This window comes from Haliotis rubra, unplaced genomic scaffold (assembly GCF_003918875.1).
Source record: "Haliotis rubra isolate DU_JTF1 unplaced genomic scaffold, ASM391887v1 Scf852, whole genome shotgun sequence".
In the NCBI taxonomy this organism is placed as follows: domain Eukaryota; kingdom Metazoa; phylum Mollusca; class Gastropoda; order Lepetellida; family Haliotidae; genus Haliotis; species Haliotis rubra.
The window spans coordinates 37,648-61,163 of NW_025767582.1; the positions used below are offsets into that span (position 1 = coordinate 37,648).

General features: G+C 42.3%; 1 protein-coding gene across 1 annotated transcript in view; it reads right to left on the minus strand.

Annotated features, from left to right (window-relative positions):
• Nucleotides 1–1,600: 1,600 nt before the first annotated feature.
• LOC124262748 overlaps nt 1,601–23,516 on the minus strand; it is a 43,469-nt gene continuing 21,553 nt past the window's right edge. The window contains 18 exon segments of the mRNA XM_046697298.1: nt 1,601–3,316; nt 3,939–4,079; nt 4,725–4,977; nt 5,937–6,177; nt 7,171–7,520; nt 7,523–7,886; nt 9,244–9,704; nt 10,922–11,112; nt 11,679–12,177; nt 12,705–12,751; nt 13,282–13,422; nt 14,302–14,554; nt 15,741–15,981; nt 18,164–18,448; nt 18,450–18,537; nt 19,548–19,903; nt 21,281–21,440; nt 22,672–22,942. Coding sequence (XP_046553254.1) covers nt 3,160–3,316; nt 3,939–4,079; nt 4,725–4,977; nt 5,937–6,177; nt 7,171–7,520; nt 7,523–7,886; nt 9,244–9,704; nt 10,922–11,112; nt 11,679–12,177; nt 12,705–12,751; nt 13,282–13,422; nt 14,302–14,554; nt 15,741–15,981; nt 18,164–18,448; nt 18,450–18,537; nt 19,548–19,903; nt 21,281–21,440; nt 22,672–22,942 — 4,499 coding nt within the window. The 3' untranslated portion in view covers nt 1,601–3,159.

Genomic DNA, 23,516 nt, shown 5'->3' on the forward strand with positions numbered 1-23,516 from the left:
TTTCAACGCCCAAGGAAACAGGGTAGTGCCCATTCCGTAGGGGAGCGAAAGTAACGCCTGTTGCACAGCGATGGAATATTCGGACATCCACAGCCTAGCATACCCATGACAGCACTCATCACACCACGAAATTGGTTTTACACGTTGTACCCATGTGGGGAAGCGAACCGTGCCTTTGCCGTGACAAGCAAACGCTTTAACCTCTAGGCTACCCTGAGACCTGCATTACTTCGGGATGTCCTTCCACATTAGCCAGGCACGCTGTGATGTAACTTTAAAGTGTAAGTTAAAAGTGTTAAGAGTCTCAAGCTAAACTACTCACTAACGTGCGGTTTTGTTTTTTATAGTCGCAGACTTTTAAAGACATGTGGCATGGTGGGCGAGCTGTATATAGCGCCAGGCTAGTGATCCAGCGACCTCAAGGTGCCGGGATGTAGCCCACCCGTGACCGGGTGTTAAAACCTTGGAGTCAACTTTGTGTGCAGACCCTTTCAGTGTTGTCACAACCCCTAGTGTGCAGTACAACCCTGTGCACTTAAAAGAACCCACGAATCCGTTGGTATATGACCTAATGGTGGCCACATGAATGCATGGAACACCTAGTTGTGGGTACAGCAACGTGCAGTAAGCTTGGACATATCATAAAAGGGTGACTAATGATATCATAAAAGGGCGACGTATGATATCACGAAAGGGTGACGTATGATATCACGAAAGGGTGACGTATGATATCATAAAAGGTGACGTATGATATCATAAAAGGGTGACGTATGATATCATAAAGGTGACGTATGATATCATAAAAGGGTGACGTATGATATCATAAAAGGTGACGTATGATATCATAAAAGGGTGACGTATGATATCATGAAAGGGTGACGTATGATATCATAAAAGCATGAAAGGGTGGCGTATGATATCATAAAAGGGTGACGTATGATATCATGAAAGGGTGACGTATGATATCATAAAAGCATGAAAGGGTGGCGTATGATATCATAAAAGGGTGACGTATGATATCATAAAAGGGTGAGGTAAGTCTGGGAGACTGTTCAGCGAGAAAGTGTTTGCCCAAGTCCACTATTCTATGTTGTCTTTATGTTGGTGGCAGATTATTCCCCGTGGGAGATAACAAGATTTCACATTCGCGCAAATCCAAATGCTTGTGATGGTTTCTGTGCAATAAATATTTCTCAACACAGATCATAACTGGTCGGTTTGTTGCTTAACGCCGCACCCATTCCGCGTCATACCAAAAGACGTAAAAATATGGTACTTGTTGGTCCCTGGCTGGCGCACGGCATTAATAGGTACAACAAGGACTGGTCGGCTCGGAGTCAGTATAATGTGTCTGAGTGGGGTATTCATGCTTCACTGCGGCATGGTATCTCAGAAGTGTAGCACTATAAAACCAGCTTAAGACTGGGCTAGTACAAGCAGCCGCACATACACATACACACGCATGCACGTCGTCATATGAGCGAAATATTCTCAAGCACGACGTTAAACCCAATTTCACCTCACCTGTAACATATTGAATCTCAATCTCAATCTTCAGACGTAAGTTTCAACCAATGTGCAGAAACAACAAGACTAAACACACTTTTGAATATTTATTACAAATGTGAAAAAAACCCACCAGAATATACCATCTTATGTACGGGATATGTGCAAGAGAAAGAAACTCGATGCTGCCTTAATCTCTTGTTATAGACGGTTAGATACTTATAAGATCTGATCCACCTTACTATCCTTATGTATATAACGTATGACCCGTAATACGGACAGTGTTTTTGACAATGCAACGCAAAAATATAATCATATTTTTGATTTTCAAGTAAACAGTTAGTGATCCATAACGTTTATTAGAAAATTCAAAACAGACAGGTAAATTTCATTAATATCCATGTATTTTTTTAAATTTCGGGATGAATTACATTTAGAACAGGCAGGGGCATATGGTTGCAAATCCATTTCTTATCCCAGTCTTCAATGAATGAATATTTACACGAAACTACCCAGGCACAGAACAAGAGCATTTAGAGTGAGTGACACGAAGACTAAACGATATTAGCTCTCTCACCTTGCAAAACAGACGAATTGGGACACACGCGGGATGTGTCACAAGGGAGATAACTCATATAGTTCATGTGCTGGGTGACTCCAATTTTACGCCACTTTTAGCAATACTCCAGCAATATCGCCGCGGGGGATACCAGATATGGGCTTGACACATTGTACCCATGTTGGGAATCGAACCCGGGTCTTCGGTGTGACGAGCAAACGTTTTAACCACTAGGCTAGTGCACCGCCCCCGTATTTACTGGCTTAGAGGAATGAAAGGTGGTGAAATAAACGTAATCAAACTTAACAATTCTTTCAATTTTCAATTGCATCGTACCAAACTTTGCATGCTTTATGTTGCCACTGATGTTGCTAAGTGTGGCCTTAAACAACAAAGGCCGTAAAAATCAATATTGTATAGTACAATAGACATTGGGTATTGAACAGAGATACCATTCAGTCAGCAAAACATAATGCCCTAATCTGACTATTAAATTATCTGTAAGGATTGTCAAATTATTGTATAATCCAGCCATCAAACTCCGTACAAAATATTTTGTATATACAGTACGTTGTTACTCATGTAAGTTTCTGTTATTCGAAGACACTCCATTCATGGTAAATATATAGTCAATATGCTTACGTAACTATTCTAAGAGACGAAATCAGCATGTTAGTTGTACCTTGGTATTGAGGAAACACGCCATTCTAAGCTCTCGACTAGTGAATATTTAAGCGTTTTCGGCGTAATGCGCACAAGAATGCATTTCATTATCTGGAGTGAGTGAGTGTTTAGTTTTACGCCACTTTTAGAAATAATCCAGAATTATCACGGCAGGGTACACCAGAAATGGGCCCCACACCCACCGCCCTCATAAACTGGAGCTGATTCATAAAAGCTCACACAAACCATTTAAAGTGAAATGTAATTCCAGCTATTCTTATTCCGTAAGCCTGGTTTGGTTGGAATTTTATATAATTTTCTGTCATCAAAACTTGTAAATGATTACAGTTATTAGTGTAGTTTGTTTCTTTGTAGATAGGTAGGAGAGTGGAATATTTTAGACACCCAACACAATATTCACATTTTGTGACCTATAGCTCCATATGTCTGTAAAACAATTGAAGTATATACACGACCAATGATATTGATGTGGTTTGTAGTCTGCTGCCTGCGCCTGAACCCGTCACCGTGTTACTACCGGGTACCCTGACGGTAACCGCCCGTCCACGTCTTTTTCCGTCAGCCGATCTGAAAAGGAGAACACACTCATTAACTTAAGTGGTGGTAACTTGAGAGCTTGGCGTGTTTTCAGGAATGGTGAATAAAAAAAACATTTTCTAAATCCAAATGTAACGGTACAACTTGGTTCCCAAATTTTATCACCCCGAAATAGGGGCAGTGTGGTAGCCTAGTGGTTAAAGCGTTGGCTCGTCACGCCAAAGACCCTGGTTCGATTCCCCACATGGGTACAATGTGTGAAGCCCATTTCTGGTGTCCCCCGCCGTGATATTGCTGGAATATTACCGAAAGCGGCGTAAAACCATACTCACTCACTCACTCACTCATGATGTGAAGCGGTGGGATAACCTTGTGGTTTACGCGTTCGTTCGTCACGCCGAAAACCCGGGTTCGATTCCCACATGGGTAAAATGTGTGAAGCCCATTTCTGGTGAGCCCTGATATTTCTTGAATATAGCTGAAGGCAGCGTAAAACTAAACTCACTCACTCATGATATGGCTGAAATAGTGCCGATGTGACTTTAAAGTTTAACTCACTCTCTATTTTTGATATCCCATTTATGTCAGACAAAATATAAATTAATTGGTGATGTTATGGACATCCGTGATTGGTCAGATTTGATTAACGTACTTGAGAGCCACGAGGACTGTCTCTCCCTGCTTGGCCGTTATTTCCGCTGACGCTGTCTGCCAACTGTTTCCGCCATCCGTGCTTGTTTCCAAAGCGAGGCCAGGGAACGGCGACTTGAGACTTAGTCGAACGTTACTATTTCTGAAAAAATATAAAGGTTTGAGGTTCACAGATCGCTAGACAGATGAAGATCCGGGTTAGAATTGGTCTTTAGTAACCCATGCTTGTCGTAAGAGGCGACTAACGGGGTCGGGTGGTCAGTCTCGCTGATTTGCAGACCGCCGCCATATAGCTGGAATATTGCTGATTGCTGCGTTAAGCAACCGACCAGCAACCAATCCTTGGATGTGGGGACTTAGTCTTTGAATAAAAAAAGGGGCAGTGGGGTAGCCCAGTGGTTAAAGCGTTGGCTCGTCACGCTGAAGACCCGGGTTCGATTCCTCAAATCGGTACAATGTGTGAAGCCTATTTCTGGTGTCCCCCGCCTTGATATTGCTGGAATATTGCATACTCACTCACTCACTCAATTAAATAAGTAAATGAATGCTATGGACCAGCACATTTTCTCAAACACCATCTACAAATATTTATATATGTCAACATACATGTCATTTAATTTTTAATTACATGGGCTGTTTTATATGTAGTTAAAGAAGTATTTAAAATTAAAGCTCAATTAGTTTCTAATTATTGGTCTGATCAACAAGGTTTAATTGTATTTACTGAGCTCTGACTCGCTCGAAAATGTCATTACTCCTTATACTACAAACCCGTCTCCGTACAAACCTTGCACCAGGGGGCGGCACCCGGTATGTGATGTTCAGTTTATCAAGGACAGGTAACTCCTGGTATCCTAATGAATTTGCAAACTTTATCCAGTCTTTTCGTTTTTCACTGTTGCGTGTCTCCACTTCCATTATATCTTCCCATGGTGCCTTGTGCCACGCCCTTTCTGCTAGAGCAATTAGTCTCGGGAATACCATGTAAAACAGGTTGTCCTGTGTCCGAACTGTCTCGCTCCATAAGTGACCTTGCATTCCTGAAAAATCAGAGAATTAAAAAATACATGAACTTACCCAATAAAAAGAAATAGGTACTGTAAATCTTGAACTTAATGAAAAAGTGAAATACATTTTAAAATGGTCTTTTACTGGCATGAATAACCACGTATTTATGTCACTCTCGAAGTTGTCATTGACAAGAGGGCCTCTCTTCTTGCGGAGGTCGTTTGGGTAGCCTTGTGGTTATTTCTGGTGTTCTCCGCCGTGAATATTGAAGTGCTTGAATATTGCTAAAAGCGGCGTAAACAAAACTCACACACTCACTCTTGTGGATGCAGTATTCTGGGCAAAAAGAATCTTCGAGTATTATGCACAGTAAACAATTACATCTTATCCCTTCAGCTGAACTACAGGACGCGCTGTTCAGCACAGGCATGTCGGCAAACAAACGTATTATATTTGCTCGTATTTTCTTCACGAGAATCCCAAAACAAGGAGTACCAGGGTCAGTCCTTGGCTCAGACCAAGCATGATATCTGTACTGGTACATTCCATTCATATTTACATATTGGAACATAACCAAAGGTTGCAAAATTTCTCGATAAAAATTATGCTTGATTTGACCATTTGGGTCCTTCATTTTGACATTCTGACAGGGTGCGCGTCAAACATCGAGTATTGAGTGAGTGAGTTTAGTTTTGCCGCACTCAACAATATTCCAGCTATATGGCGGCGGTCTGTAAATAATTGAGTCTGGACAAGACAATCCAGTGATCAACAGCATGAACATCGATCTACGCAATTGGGATACGATGACATGTGTCAATCAAGTCAGCGAGTCTGACCACCCGATCCCGTGAGTCGCTTCTTACTACAAGCATGGGTTACTGGAGATCAATTCTACCCCGGATCTTCACGGGTTCCATCGAGTACTATAGTCTTGTAGGAGAAGAGAGGACCCATACTACATCATCACTCTGGAGTTTATATGACTCACCAACAACGTTTTCCGGTTTTGTAAGAGGTGTACACTGGCTACCGTCCTTGCCGCACAGCTCCTCTTTCGTCATGGGGTCACCGTTGCGCCGGACGTCCACGTTCTCGTACACGGTGTCAGGCATGTACCCAAACGTCTTCCACGTGTCGGTGAAACGGGTGGCCCAGTAGAACCCTCTCTCTTCTGGGTCCGGTTCATACGGGTGGTCAAAGTACAGATGGGTTGCATGCGCCAGAACTACCTGGTTACACAAGGAATGTTTGGTTGTTGTTTAACGCCACACTCAGACATACACTGACCATATGACATATGTATGTAAATAATCGAGCAATCCAGTGATCAACAGCATGACCATCGATGTAATAATGATACAGTGTATTTGTAGAGTGCTAGACTCCATGCACTAGTGCATGCTCAAAAGCTCAAAATTTTGTTACAATCGGATTATAATTACCCCGGATAACCCAAGCTGCCTGTGAGGCGCTAGAAGGTTGACTTATCCCACCGGGTACCCATTTTTCTGCTGGGTGAACAGAGGCAATTTTGAACAAACTCACTTGCCCAAGATGAGACCACATGTATTTCATGTGTTTCGTAGTGGGGCAGGACTGATATCCTAGAAACTCTCAGAAGTCAAGCTGCCAAACACGGTCACCAATCCAAGGATTCTCCAAGCTCGACGTTGCTTAACTTTAACCGATTTGTGACCTGAGCTCTGTGCACAGGACCAGGCGCCACCAATAGGCAATTGGTATACGATGGCTTGTGTCAACAAAGACAGCGAGCCTGACTACCCGATTCCGTTAATCGCCTCTTACAACAAGCATGATAAAAGACAAATTCTAACCCGGATCTTTACGGGTTACACAAGGAACGACTAAGATGGCTTTCACGCCGCCATGAACTGTAGCTGAGGTGTAACACGTCATCGCGGACGATTTTGTACTCATGGATCTTTCAAGAAGGTAAAAGGTTAAATATTATTGTGTTGTTAAAATATCATTGTTTGTTATTTTGCTCCATTATTGTGCATAGAAATTAGGATAATTTACTTAATTTTTTTCAAATAAAATGAAAATATGTAACAGTTCGATGTTTGTATATCATGCTATGGTCTTGGGAAATTCATTTTTGTTGGCTGGACTATGGTATCCTTACACTATTACTGAACAAAGTAAAACAAGCATTACAATCTGTCCGTGTCCTACATTGGGAATGTTTCGGACAAACTGACCTTATATCCAGCGTTAGCCAGTCTGTATGCTCGGGTTGAAACACCCCACTCCCACACGTTGTCCCATGCATACGCCAGCACGTCCTCATTAGCCAGGAGTTCCTTATTGAAGGGTTCGAACACGGACTCCATGAGACCATCTTCCCATCCTCCGAGATTCAAGTTCTGGAGACTCGTGATATTGGCGACCTTCCTTGTGAAGTGTTCCTTTAGACTGACATTAGCTCTCAACAGCGCCTGACAAGCTGGCGATTCCATCCACGCGCCTCTAGCAACTTCATCACCTCCAAAATGGAAGGTTTTCAGGGGACTGATGTCTTTGTGAAAGTCAACAAAAATATCAACTATGTTTTTATAAAACTGTAAGTTGAATCAATACACGGGTTGATGGCGTTGTCCTTAAACATTTGAACGGAGAGATAATCCGATGGGTCATCAACGTCGACCAGTCTGTACGTGTCGGCGTTATCAAGGTCACCGATGTCAAGAAGGCGCTGCCGTCTAGCTTGCATGGCGAATATAGCCGCATGCGCATGTCCGGGAGAGTCTACTTCCGGTATTACTTCAATATGGCGACTCTTAGCGTATCGCAGAATATCTTTATAGTCCTCGACTGTGTAGAATCCTGACCCGGAAGTTGAAGCATCTGGACCTGACCCGAGTTGGCTGATGACGCATTTCTCTTCATCAATATCATGGCATCTTTTACCTCCAACCTGAGATAAAGTTAAAGAAAAACATGACATGATCGGCGGCAGCACTTTAATGAGTAATTAGATATTGTATTTCGTATGTGAATTGCAACTTTGACTACAGCTATCAATAAATTGCGCCAGACGCATCTACTATGCGTTTTGTGACTCACTGTCTAAGACCCTAAACGATTACGCTGAATGATTCACTGGCTGGTTGAATGATTTGATAAGCTAATTGATAGCTTACATCCCGACGGACTTGCATAGTTGTCTGAGTGGTTTGATATACTGGCCCTAATGGTCTGACTAACTGACTGATCCATCGAGTAGGCATCTCGTTCCCTCCCTCTTCAGCTCTTACGCATTGGCCACATCACTCACTGTCCTGAGTGGGGTCTTCCAAGCATAGAACATCCAGCCACCAGATATGACTCTCTGACACGATATGACCATTAGGGCAGCATTTGTATTTTCTGTGTTTCGAGAAATTGTAGTAAGAATTACAATAAATGAGAATCAAGAACATTATTCAGAATTATTTTTTATTTTTTCTTTCCCGACCGACCGACCCATGTTCAGAATCTGGTGTCTACGTAAAACATAAAACTCATGCACTTAAGAGAAAAAAACATCAGGCCTAGAATCTGCACCTGACATTACTCACTCACCAAAATAAGTTAAGCCTGATGTAGATCTGGAGCCTCCACCCCCAGGTATCCTTCAATCGATCATTCCATCTCTCACAAACTCACCTGAGTGAGCTCTTCCAGAATCTCCATCCTCCAGCTTCCACTCCCCCACCTGGCCACTAGCTCCAATACGTACAGAATCTCCACCCACCAACTATACCTCAATGACCCCATCACGCCATCACTCGCTGACTCACCTGAATGAGCTCTCCCAGAAGCTCCAGGTTTCACTCACTCACCTGGCTACTAGCTCTCACAGGGTTAGAATCTCTATCCACAAGCCATCCCTCAATGATTCAATCATTCCATCACTCACTAACCCGGGGGTGCTCATCCAGACCTGGAATCTCCATCCTCCAGCTTACACTCACTCACCTGAGAATCTCCATGAATCATTCCATCACTGACTCACCTGAGTGAGCTCCTCCAGACCTGGAATCTCCATCCTCCAGCTTACACTCACTCACCTGAGAATCTCCATGAATCATTCCTTTACTGACTCACCTGAGTGAGCTCCTCCAGACCTGGAATTTCCACCCTCCAGCTTACACTCACTCACCTGAGAATCTCCATGAATCATTCCTTTACTGACCCACCTGAGTGAGCTCCTCCAGACCTGGAATCTCCATCCCTCCAGCTTACACTCACTCACCTGAGAATCTCCATGAATCATTCCTTCACTGACTCACCTGAGTGAGCTCCTCCAGTTCTGGAATTTCCACCCTCCAGCCTTCGTCGTCAGTCAGGTGAAAGTGGAACCTGTTTAGTTTGTACCTAGCCATGGCGTCCAGCAGTTTCATCACCGACTCCTTCCCATGGAAGTTCCTGCTCACGTCTAAATGCATCCCCCTGTATGAGAACCGAGGAGCGTCCTCAATGGTGCTCTTGTACAACTTCCCGTCAGAGCTGTACTTGAGAGCCAGGCTGAGCAGGGTCTGTATACCATAGAAGATTCCTTCAGGCGAATTAGACCAAATCTGGATGACTTCATTGACCGGATCGACAGTCAGAGTGTATGCTTCTTGGGATGAGGTAATTTTTCCGTTGATGATGACTTGTGGGTCTCTCTGAAGTAGCTGGATGTAGCCACGTTGTGGCGGCGCTGCGGTGCTGACACTGATGTTAGAGTGGCCTCCCTTGGAGAGTTCGTCTGGATTAAAATTGTATCACTGCATTGATCACATTACAAATACAACATGGCTGCCATAACCTTCTTCGAATTCCACAGAGAAAACGTGATCAGTTGCGTATTTTTACATGTTTTGTCTGAAACGTTTGCCTCAGGAATTGATATATATAATAAACTTTGTATCTTGCTTTAGGGTAAAATAATGAAGTAATATGAAGTAACATGCTTTGTTCCATGAGGTAGGTAGGTAGTTATGTAGGTTGGTTTGGGGCGACTTTAGGTAAACACGCTTAGAACGAACGGATGCATATATCGAACTGCTTTCGTTTTGTTTTTTGTCACGGTTATTTGCTATTTTAGTCGAAATGTGCATTACGCACTGAAACTGGTTGTCCTTTTGAGTTCGTCATAGCCGTAGTAATTATTTACCGTTTGAATGAGGAAAACTGTCACTTCTTTTATGCAACCATAAGTTATCACTGGGAAAATTGTCAAGTACTGTTAATTATAATCATTTTGACTTTGTTAAGAACAGCTGTTTTGAAAGCTGGTCATTTAATGAGGGAGTGCCGAACTTAACAACTATTCCCATAATGGAGAGGGTTTCTTTATCTGAAAAACTTCTCAATGTCAAAAGATTAATTCTCTCCATATATATTAACTTGCCCATTTAAAGGCTGTGCAAATAAAAATGCTCAAATTGGTAATTTCAAGTACCGCCTTGGTTTAAATATGTCTGAATCACTTGTCTGCTGCACTTCTCATGGAGAGGTGATGACCTTTTTGGTCTTCCAAGGTATTTCATCTGCTTCTTTAACACCTTGGACCGCCTCCGTGGTGTAGTGGTTAGAGCGTCCGCCCGGAGAGCGGAAGGTCGCGGGCTCGATCCCCGACCGCGTCATACCAAAAGACGTTAAAATATGGTACTTGTTGGTGCCTGCCTGGCGCTCGGCATTAATGGGTACAACAAGGACTGGTCGGCTCGGAGTCAGTATAATGTGTCTGAGTAGGGTATTTATGCTTCACTGCGGCATGGTATCTCAGTGGGCTAGCACTATAAAACCAGCTTAAGTCTGGGCTAGTACAAGCAGCTGCACATACACATACACACGCATGCACGTCGTCATATGAGCGAAATATTCTCAAGCACGACGTTAAACTCAATTTTCACCTCACCTCACCTCACCTCACCTCACCTCACCTCACCTCACCTCTTTAACACCTTGACCGCAACTGACCTTTAAGGTAGTAGGCGTCAGATTGGAACAAGGGGTCAGTTGTAATTGTTTTAATCGCTGATATCATCATCTCAACGCTGTCATCAATCACCATGGTAACTGGAGTAGGAATAACGGGATGCTGAGATGATCCCATGTCAGTTACGTCCTGGACCATTCCATATCTTACATCTGGGGTGTACGGGTCGTATCTGAAACATTAGACTCGCTCCCTAGAATAGTATTCAAAATACCACACGCAAGGCAACAATTTAACAAATACTATATCGTATTTTACTTAGTTTCGTAAGTACAAATATTTAAAAAAGGTTGCCTTGTTTATGAATTGAAAATAAAACAAAAGAAATACACATCTTCAGTTTCTGTTAATTTTGTTTTTCTTCAGTTTGGCCTAACGCCTCACTCAAATATTCAAGCTACATGACGGTGGTCTGTAAATATTCGAATCTGGAATTGACAACTCAGGAATCATCATCATCATCATCATCATCATCATCATCATCATCATCATCATCATCATCATCATCATCATCATCTACGCAATGGGGATAAAAAATATATAATGAGGGACTGAGTGAGTTTAGTTTTACGCCGCACTCAGCAATATTCCAGCTGTATGGCGGCGGTCTGTGAATAATTGAGTCTGGACCAGACAATCCAGCATTAGTATCGATCTACGCAATTGGGATATGATAACATGTGTCAACCAATAAAATGATATAAACCAAGTCAGCGGGAAATAATGTAATTCCTTTACCTGTCTTTCAGATCAGGAGTGTCATACCGCTTCCATTGGTTGACTGTACTAAAGTCCCCCACGAACTCTAGCCCAGGTCCCTTGGTACTGGCGATAGTGCGAGCCTTGAGTCCTTCCGCCCACATATACCAGTTTGGCATCATGTCCGTCTTGGACACGGACCAGTTCTGAACCCGGAACTTAACTTTCCGCACCTCATTCGACTTCAGTGGCTTAAAATCAATTGTTGGTTCCATCTTAAACAGGCATCCTTTAACATGTTTAATCGTCATCTGCTCGAGCTTCAGTTCTGGCTGGTCATCAGGCACCATGTAGATGCTGCAGTAATAGATGCCCCAGTTGCCCTTGACAACGTCTTCTGAACCCGTGTTCTTCAGAGTGACTTCTGCAAGATACGTGCTGGTGCCATCCTGGAAGTTGTCCAAGACTGAGTAACTGAGGGTGACCTGCTCTGCCATGTAGTCAATGACAGACTGGTCTACCAGCGGCAAAGGTTCTACTGGAAGATGAAGAAGAATTGCCCTTCTTACTTGAAACTGTCTTTCAAAGTTGTTACACGAGACACGACACAAAGCCATTTTTATTCACGAACTTGTATCATCTTCATACTGAATATCGTTTATGTGTATACCCTAAACTTTACATCTTAGAAACGAAGCATCGTCCGTAAAGGTCCACAACGCTTAAACCAAAGATCTACACATCATTTCTGCTGCATTTCAAGTCTAAATGCAATGCAAAGCAAACGGCAACTTACCTTACCTCTTCACCGTGAGTGTGTACGTATGTGTGAGTGAGTGAGTGAGTTGAGTTTTACGCCGCACTCAGCAATATTCCAGCTATATGGCGGCGGTCGTATGTGTGAGAGAGGGGGAGAATGTGGTGTTTTAAAAAATTAAGTGGCAATCCGAAAGACAATTATTTTTTTACTTACAGGTTCACACACTGTCACATTTTGCGATAAGAAGTATAAGATTCGAAATTCTTGGATTCATTTTAGAATATCAGGGAAAGAGAGACACTCACTTCCATTTAGTGTTACAACCCGGCTGAACCGCTGCTGGTTGAGGGATCTGAAGCAGAGAGATACAGTCGTCATTGAAGGACTTCCACTCTTTATTGGCCGAACTTTAATATTATTTCTGTCACTGCTCATCTATACTATTGTTATCAATGATGACAAAAGAATGTTAAATCCATCACTTTGTCCACGACCTCCAGCGTATCTTTTGAGGTAAAAATCTGAGGTCAAATTATGTTAAACAAGCACAACTTCGGGAATGTGTATTATTTTAAGAGAAACCAAAACAACATCCCAACCATTCGTCACCACTCGCCCCTTTCCGTAACTCAAGAAGCTATTCGGCTTGTCCCGGAATAACACGAGTTGGTCACGAATGCATCCCAACATCAAATGAGGTTAGTTATTTCCTGAAGTCAGTTACCAAAGTAGGGAAATATGTCATATCACATGGTACAATCTGTTACCACATGTTTGTAGGTGCAACACTGCCAAAGAGAAAGGGTCAGGTCACTACAGGTTGTTAAAGGCCCTATGATGGCCCACTTTGCTCGAGACATCCCAAAGACCAGCTCTGTTCACCTTGTCCGGAGCTGAAGAGTCTCTGAAGGCTTGACAAGGACGTTACCGTTGGCAACAAACCAGGTATTTCCGCCATCCTTGCTGTACTGAACAGTCAGCCCTGGGTACGTTGTGGTGAGTTTGAGGAACCCCTTCTCTTCCCTGTAAATACAGTGGGATATGTGCATACATTCTGCTTATGGTGCCATTGTGAGAATGTGAGTTTTGCACTACATATGAAACAAATGTCTCAACCTTTAAAACCAAAACGGATTTGCTAGTTCTGTCATACCGAACTATTATTAATATTGATGCAGAATACTGATCACAGACTGCAGAGTAATCGAAAGACACTATAATACTTTCCCTGAAGATTTCCGGTTAAAATATGGTCGAATAATAGTTTGTTGCAAAGGCAACTGATGGTAAACCTCAGTGCTAATATCAATTTCAGACGCCATTTACAGGTCCTCAAATAATATAAAAATAACTCAAACCAATCGAATGTCAACGAATACAGTTTGATTTCATTTGAGACCGATGAATTGCTCACTAACACAAAATCTAATGATTGCAACAAAACCAAATTTTGCACAGTCACGTGAAATCGACAGACCAACTCTGATGATTTGTCTCATTAGTTTGGACACCATTATTTTGTTGCCACTTTTCGATATTTTGTACGAGGGGTGGGGAATGTGTGTGTGAGGGGGGGCGCTTGCAGGTAGAACAACCAGGTAATCAACAGGCATTTGAAGTGAAATTTCAATTTCACACGTGCAGCTCGCACACCTGGCTGTTCTACCAGCAAATGAACCCCCTCGTAAAAAATAGCTAAAAGTGAGAGGCAAATCATCAGAGTTGGTCTGTCGTTTTCATGTGACTGTGCAAATTTGGTTTCGTTGCAATTATTAGATTTTGTGTTAGTGAGCCATTCATCGGTCTCAAATGAAATCAAACGGACGGTAATTACTATTTCCCCTCTGGGAAAGAATACTTTCCAATATTCCGCATGTGGTTACATCATAGCGAAATACTCACACAGCTCCTGGAGGGGGAAGTCGGTATTTAATTCCGTTAGTTTCTAGACGTCGAAGTTCATAACGACCAATCTGTTTCGCGAAGGACTCCCAGTCTTCTTTCATGGCTGCTTTGCCAGCCTCGGTTCCGCTATCGTCTTCCCATGGTGCTTTGTGCCACGCTCGCTCAGCTAATGACAGCAGTCGAGGGAAAAGTCTTAAGTCCACCTGATCTTGTGTTCTGGAAGTTTCTGTCCATGAACAAGCTTGGATTCCTTGAATCAAATCGAGTTTAGCTTTTTTAGAATGAGGATGAAATAAATGTTGATAATCAGACATATATGAAAACAGACAGTGTAAAAGAACGGTTGACCTACAATCTAAATTTGATTTTCAGTTGAACAAAGAATTAGTTGTTGTTTATGTAATATATTAAAGAGGGTGCTGGGGTAGCTAAGTGGTTAAAGTGTTCGCGCGTCACGCCGAAGATCCGGGTTTGATTCCCCACATGTGTAAAATTTGTGAAGCCTATTTCTAGTGTTCCGCGTCGTGATATTGCTGGAATTTATCTAAAAGCGGCGTGAAACCAAACTCACATTGCATTGAACTCGTACCGATGAATTTTACTTTAAACAAAAAGTAAATCGAATAAAGTGAAATTAAGAATGCAAATAATTTTACCTTGCCAAATGAACATTTAGATCTCAGTATTTTATTCAACTTAACTATTATTGGTTTGTATTACAAGGGTGTATGCACATTAAATGAAACACCGCGAATAAGTTGGATTGGTCTAAGTTAACGCTCATCACGAACCGCACGTGCATTTGTTTCACTGTTCCAACTACTGCGCTTACCCCCTTGTAATACACCGCAATAATAGCGATTTGAATCTATGATCGTTTGTTAAACAACTGTTATCATAAGTTGAATAAAATTCTGAGATTTAAATGTTCAATTGGCAAGGTAAAATTATGAGGATTCGTAATCTTAATTTCACTATATTTGATTTACTTTTTTGTTTAAACTGAAATTCATTGGTACGTTTTCACTTCAAACTATAGCTAGATTAACGGTATCGATCGTTATTTTCAGGTTCTCTGTTCGGCTCTACTCCTGCGTCTGGTAGTTAAAGGACTTCTGTAAAATGTTTTGTACAAATTCTACTCCTACTAGCTGGATGAACGTTATCATTACTTTCAGGCTATATCAGTTGTAGAAGTTCTCTGTTCGTCTCTACACCTGCGTCTGATAGTTAAAGGACTTCTGCTAAATGTTTTGTACAAATTCTACTCCTACTAGCTGGATGAACGGTATCATTAAGGGCTATATCAGTTGTAGAAGTTCTCTGTTCGGCTCTACTCCTGCGTCTGGTAGTTAAGCGGCTTCTGAAACATAACATTACAGTACAACAAAATCATAATATTATCTTTAAAATGTTTATCACTTGTTCTTGCTTACCGGCAATATTTTCTGGCCTCTGTAAAGGGGGACAACTCTCGTCGTTTACTCCACATGCATCTTCCCTCGGGAGTGTGGCTCCTGACCGCCTCACTTCAATCAAGGAGTAGAGATTTTCGGGAGTAAAGCTGAACGTTTTCTTAGCGTCAGTGTATCTTGTTGCCCAATAATAGCCTCTTTCTTCTGGGTCGGGCTCGTCGGGATGGTCCAGGAAGAGGTGGGAGGCGTGAGCCATGACGACCTGTAGATAAAAGATAAAAACAATCAGCAATCCTGTCTGTATCACTTGCTTGATAACGGTGTTAGTTCCTACACCGAAACGTCGCACTCATTGCTATAATTGCTAGTTCCTACACCGAAACGTCGCACTCATTGCAATAAAGAAGTTGACCACCCATAGAACTTAGTTTTCCTTCATAGTAACAACTTCTAAAATGCCTCTCAAAGAATCAGCAATTCATATGGCACAACCACGGATCAGAGAAGTTGTTAAACAATCAATCCTCGTATAATGGATAGTGCACATCTTCCCAAAGGCCCACTCTGTTACAATCGATAGAAATTTTATGTCAAAGAACGGGTTAAATATCAATCAAGTTCGGTGCGCTCAATACTTGATTGTGACCAGGACAGTCTGCTCTCATTTTGGTGGCAACAGATTCACCACTGGCTCCTAATCCAACTTAGTTGTCCGCGTTGTTCAGTTGTCATAACAACTCACGTACCATATAATAACTGAAAATGCTCGTTACCATTCACAAATCTGCTTTCGATTTGGTTGCTCCTGGTTCGTGACTGGTTCGCAGCCTGGTCCGAAATTTCATCTATACTACCGTCCAAAAGAAAGTATACTAAATATTTTGATCCAAGATCCAGGAAAATTTACAGAAACATGTGACAAGGTAATCGCTACTGATGTATAATGACACATTTCTCGTCTCGCGAACTGTCTCGCTCAAATTCTCTTTTTCTGAAAACGTAACATGCACGTGCTCCACAAAATGCACGTGCAGAAAAACCGTATAAAAGCAGCTGTTGACACAAGGCATTGTCACAGAATAAAAAAGCACACAAGAAAAATGCCATGCGTACCGCAGTACAGGGAGAGAGAGCAGTAGGAATGGCCAAACAAGAGGCTTTTTCACATGCCCTCATCGCGAGAACCTTCGGATGCATCCGGGTATGCATCACTAGGTTGTTTCAGCGTCTCCGCCAGACAGGGCAGACAGTAGACAGGCCGAGAAGTGGGAGACCGTGGGTGACCACGCCCCAGGAGGACGGCTACATCCGGGTGATCCACCTCAGGAACCGCTTCATCCCGGCCACAGCAACGGCAGCAACGGCACTCGGACATCATTTCAGTCGACAGGCAGTATCACGACGACTGCGTGAACATGGTATTCGAGCACGGCGTCCATACCAAGGGGTGGTACTGACACAACACCGGCGTAACAGGCTCCAGTGGGCAAGACAAGTTCGACGTTGGCGAGTCCGAGACTGGTCACGTGTCCTCTTTTCGGATGAGAGCAGGTTCTCGTATTCACAGCTGATGGCCGTCAACGTGTCTACAGACGTATTAGAGAACGGTTAGCTCCGAACGGTATCCAGGAAGTTCCGGCGTATGGTTGAGGTGATGTTATGGTGTGGGGAGGATGGTTTGGTGAACTGAAAACAAGGCTAGTCATCATTCGTGGCAACCTTACTACACAGAGGTACAGGGATGACATTCTGCGACCGGTGGTCCTTCCATTCATTCACCAACAGCCATGTGGCATTGTCTTCCAACATGATAATGCAAGACCTCATACCGCCAGACTGACAAGAGACTACCTGAACAACATAAACGTCCACGTCTTACCATGGCCAGCGTGTTCACCAGACATGAACCCTATAGAGCATTTGTGGGTCCACCTCGACAGGCAGATTAGGAACAGACCAGTACCCCCAGTCAACGTGCGACAGCTGGAACACTGCCTGAATGACGCCTGGCAACCGATTCCACGCAACGTCATTAGACGATTGACGTCATCCATGCGCCGATGTATTGTTGCTTGTGTCAATGCTCAAGGAGAACATACTCGCTACTGAGGCAGTACATGGCTCTAAATTGTGTACCGGGCATTTTGAAAAACATTCTGGTTGTTCAATTTTATTGTTATGATCCATTTTTGGACACCCCCATGTGTTTGTTTCCTTTTCATGTCTTTATCATTGTTATTTCTGAATTGTGTTTATGTTACAAAAATGCAGAAATGAACACTCTAATGAAATATAAAACAGATTTTGTTGAAATCGTTTTTGTTGTTTCTTAATTGGATTTCGAAATTAGTGGTATACTTTCTTTTGGTAGTTTACTGGATCGCGGCAGAGTTGGCATCCGCTCCAATCCACCATTAAATGAATCGTAATTGAGGACCATATACCTTATAACCCTTGTTGGCCATGTCGTATGCCCTTCCTCCAGTTCCCCACTCCCATATGTTGTCCCAGGCGTAGCTGTACACGTCTTCGTTCTCCGCAAGGCTTCTGTCAAAGACCTCATTTCCTTGCCGAATGAGGCCGTCCTCCCAAGCTGCCAAATTTAGGCCCTTCGCCACTGTTAGATTGGCCAAACGTGTGAAGAAGTATTCCTTGACCTGCCCCGTGGACACTGTGTCCGAGCCAAGCAGGGTCTTGCAGGCAGAGGAGTTGACCCAAGCCCCCTCTACCAACCTCATCACCTCCGTAGTGATAGACAGTCAGAGGTTGAATATCTTGATGTAAGATGATCACTTCTCGAATTACGTGGTCGATGAATCTATAACAAACAGTCCATGAAAGTAAATAATTAGTATTACTTGGATATTTGATTACTGAAATTTAACAAAGAGCGTCAGTGCAAAAGAACACCCAGTCTTGATTATCTTCACATATTCCGTTTAAAATTGAAATATAATTGTGGAAATGATATGAATGGATGACTGAAAATCAATATATATGAACACAAATGGTGTTCTTCCCCATGAGTCAATAATGAGTGTATTATGTGAGTGAGTGTGATATTAATGTTGAACTGCAATACGGTAGCTCAACAGGGTAGTACACTAAAACCAATGAGAATTACGACTGGTGCAAGCAGTCATGTACACACAGGGGCATGCCAGTGGCTTTATACATGACTGAATTTTGAACGTGATGTAAAGACCCAATCAGTTTCATCCCATCAAAAGAGTGAGTGAGTAAGTTTAGTTTTACGCCGCACTCCAGACAATCCAGGGATCAACAGCATGAGCATCGATCTACACAATTGGGAACCGATGACATGTGTCAACCAAGCCAGTGAGTCTGACCACCCGATCCCGTTCGTAGCCTCTTACGACAAGCATGGGTTACTGAAGATCAATATCCATGTTGTGGACATGTTTGTATCCGTGGAAATCTACTTGTATATACTTCATGAAAGCAAAGGGAATATAAAAATATGACTATGATCAGATCATACTGTCAACGACTTCCTCCACTGTGAAAAATACCTGTGTTTAATCCCTATTTTGGCATCCGAATTAAGGTTCAAGGATTCGAACCTGGGTCTTCGGCGTGACGAGCCAACGCTTTAACCACTAGACTACCCCACCGCCCCTATTGTATAATAGCAACGTTTAGATATAGATGGTATAAGTATCTATACCGAAAGGTCGCTGTTATACCTTACAGATGTTGATCATCCATAAAGACTTGTCGTTCCCATTTTAAACTTGACACTTGTGACAGAAATTACTGTTTTCCTCACTACCGATACCACACATACTATTTCTATGTCACACTTACGTGTAGGTAGATTCCAGACAGGGATTTATTGAGTTGTCTGTAAACATCTGCGCAGTGATGTAACTTGAGGTGTCTCCTTCTTCAACCAAGAGGTACTTCCGGCCTTCCTCCTCCTGGCCTTGACCTTGAAGAATCTTAAACCTTGCTTCCATTGATTTCACAGCGGCGCGGGAATGCCCCGGCATGTCAAACTCCGGTATGACTTGAATGTGCAGTCTGTTTGCTTCTCGTAGAATTTCCCTGTAGTCGTCTGTTGTGTAAAACCCGGAACCGGGAGTGGAATTTGTTGGACCAGAACCAAGTTGTGGATAAAGGCACGTCATTTCTGTGAGATCGAAGCATCTCCTGGAACCTATCTGAAAATACAATCTTTATGTTTCACGACTAAATATACTGAAAGAAACAAATAAAGGGTCACAGGAAAATTTAAGCGTTCCTTTAATATTTTCCAGTTTTCATCACCAGCTTTGAATAGCGCTGTGGGAATGAAAACTGGAAAATAATAAAGGAACGATTGAATTTTCATGTGATCCTTTATTTGTTTCTCTCAGTATATGTCCATTTTTCAGGTGCTGAATCTTGAATTCAGAAGTACTTGTGATCATGTTCGTCTTCAGCACATTATTTGAAATATGTCCTTACGTTTTGACCCCCTGTATTCTGAGCTAATTTTGAGGTAAAGTTAAAGCTTGAGATGACCAAATACTTGTGGGGTCAGGCTTCGCGGCTTGATTGATCGCGTGTCATCGTGCCCTGACGGCGAGAATCGTGGGTAACAACATCGGCGGTGTCTGGTAGAGACACGATTATTGTGGGCTGACGTCAAATCTTTGAAATTTTGATAATGGCGGTGCTGAAGAACGCATTGTTCTATTGAAAGCGTCGTCTTCACCATGCACCATTCTTGAAAGATAAATATATATTTGATGGATTTTTGGATTTTTTTTATTCTCTGAGAAAAAAAAGTCAGGTACAATGACGTATAATAAGTATATCAGCGGACACATCCGAGGTTTTGGGGTTTTTCTACACATAGATACAACATTCACTCACACATTCATACTATAAATGAGTATAATACTACCGAGATAAATTAATTAACCTTATCAATGTTTGCATCGAAAATGATTTTCGTATTGTGTCCATTTGTGATGGTATTCCTGAAACCTTATATCTGATATTTTTCTTGCGGTAATAGTTCAATTCTTTTTGAAATACGGATAAATGCAGTACTCGATTACTAAGGTTACATTGATAGATATGAAATTTAGCTTGTAAAAGAGATGGACAAAATTTGATAATTGCGGCGCTGAAGAACAGATTGTTCTGCTGGAAGCGTCGTATTCACCATTCACCATTCACCATTCACCATTCTTGAAATATAGATTTTTATAGAGATGGAGATACTCTCTGTTTACGTATGTTATATTGAAATATATGTAGCGATTGATACTTTTTTCATTCATTTGACAGGTTTCGTTTCACCCAAAATACGTCATCATGCTAATGTGTGCACCAATCTCTTCAAAATTAATTCGGGGCACAATGGTTCCTGTCGACTATGGCTTTGTCACGAAAATAATTTGGGTAGGAAGACACGCAACGTTTCTTTGAAAATGAGGCGTTATTCTTTGTTATAAACCAAGATTTTATAAACAACATTGTCAAAGCATAGCCTTTCATTGAAAACCTCAAAGCGAATATTGCTATAATTCTGGCTGGTCCCGACTCACCTCTGTTAGTTCCTCCAACCCTGGAATCTCCAATCTCCATCCCTCGTCTTCAGACAGGTGAAGGTGGAGCTTGTTCAGTTTGTACATGACCATATTACCCAGCAGCCTTAGCACTTCCGATTTAGGATGGAAGTTCCGTCCAACATCCAAATGGAGACCCCTGTAGATCAATTACAACACCTTGCTATTCACAGCTAAATGCCACCGGACCATAAACGCAATCGGGAGTTTGACCACCCGATCCTTTTTGGACCTTACGACTAGCACGATTGGTAGTAGGTAGAAGTAGTAGTAGCAACATAGTACTAGGAGTTGTAGTAGCAGCAGCAGAATTAGTAGCTTTAGTACTAGCAATGAAAGCAGTCGTAGTTACAGTAGTAGCAGTAGCAGCAGCAGCAGCAGCAGTAGTAGTAGTAGTAGTAGTAGTAGCTTGTTTGTTGGTTTGTGGCTTAACGCCGCACACAGCAATATTCCAGCTATATGGCGGCGGTGCTCAACAGCATGAACATCATTCTACGCAACTGGGATACCATGACATGTGTCAATCATGTCAGCGAGCCTGACCACCCAGTCCGTTAGTTGCCTCTTACGACAAGCATTGGTTACTGAAGGCCAATTCTAACCTGGATCTTTACGAGCATTTATAAGCATATTAGGAGCCAATGTAGATCATTTAAGAAGTAGTAGTAGTACTTATTGTATCCTCGAAGTGGGCTAAAGTATCATAAATTTATTGTTCTCCTGAGAGGGTACGTAAGTCCCAAAACTTTCAAAGTTAAATTTAAGCTTACCAGATTTTTAAACGTAGTATATTTGTTCTTTTAAAATTCGGCTAAACTTTTCCTACAATCGCCAGCGGTTGAAGGGATGGTGTAAATCCAACTAAAGTCCATGCTGGTAGCAAAGGCACTGTAAGTCCCTATGGACCCTAGTATGGTGATCTACCTTCAGTTGTTGGCGATCAATAGCCTGTTTTTGTATTGTATCGTCCTCAAGAGTTAAAGTATTTTAGATTTAATTACTAGTTTTAAGTATATATCCGTGATAGTCTAGTTGGTTTTACTGTCCTTTGTCGGCAGCTATTTATATTGATTACCTTGTTTTCATCGCTATATGGCTATAATATTTTCGATGCGATGTAAAGTTTTAACTCACTCACTAGCAATTATTGTAGTAATACTCCATCTAAAAGACGGTGGTCTGTAGGCGAGTGAGAGACAATACAGTGATTGACATCGCAGGTGCTGAGTGCGGTGTTAAACAAACAAATCCAAAATGGCTTCCCTTCAATGGTGGAGAATCCAATATGGCGTCCCCCAATGAAAGACTTAGTTTAGATGACATACTGGGCAGGAATGGGTTCTTACGGGATCTGATATAAGAGATATCACCTGTATGCGTATCTCGGCGAGTCAGTGATGTCCATCTTGTAAATCATATTTCCCCTCTGAGACATGAGGCTGAGCAAGGTCTGAGCTCCGTACATCACCCCCGAGGCTCCTTGTCCCGTGATTTCAATCACTCGGTTGCCGACATCTACTGTCAGTCTGTACGCGTCGGGGCTGTTCGGAATTCCTCCCTCGGGAACATCAACGTTGCCAATGCGCATGCGTATGACATCATTTCCAACGTCTGCTCCACCGAGGTCAATATTAGTCATCTCTGGAAAGGTTTTACAAAGCATTCAGTTGTTTGATCTTTGTGATATAAACTTAATCCGTTTGCAAGCCTACGATTTGCATATTAAATGAATTGACACCTTTGTTTATAATAATAACTTGCATAATATGGCAAGTTATCTTGAACGCCAATTATGTGTCAAAGTGCATGAGCACTAATGGGTCGTACAATCGTCTTAGCCGCTTATGTCTTGATGTTGAGAGTTACGTCCCTTGGGCTTCCCAGAAATCAGTGGATTCCACTCACTATTGAAATCCACGAGTGTATTATAGTGCTGGCACACTTAAGATCATAATTAGTTCAAATGTTGGATTTAAACCGGTGGATACTGCAACAACTAAGGGACGCAACTCCGCAAAGACATTGGCGCCGCCTAGAGCTACAAAACAGATGTACTCTATTAGTATAGGATAGTTATTTAGCGCACATAGCCACGCAACTAGTACATGCTCAAGGGGCTGGAGTGGACGTCTTTTTCTGATAATCTTTTAACTCAACTTCCTGGCTATTATTCAACTCATACAGCCTGTTAGGCGCGGCGATCCCATAATAATCA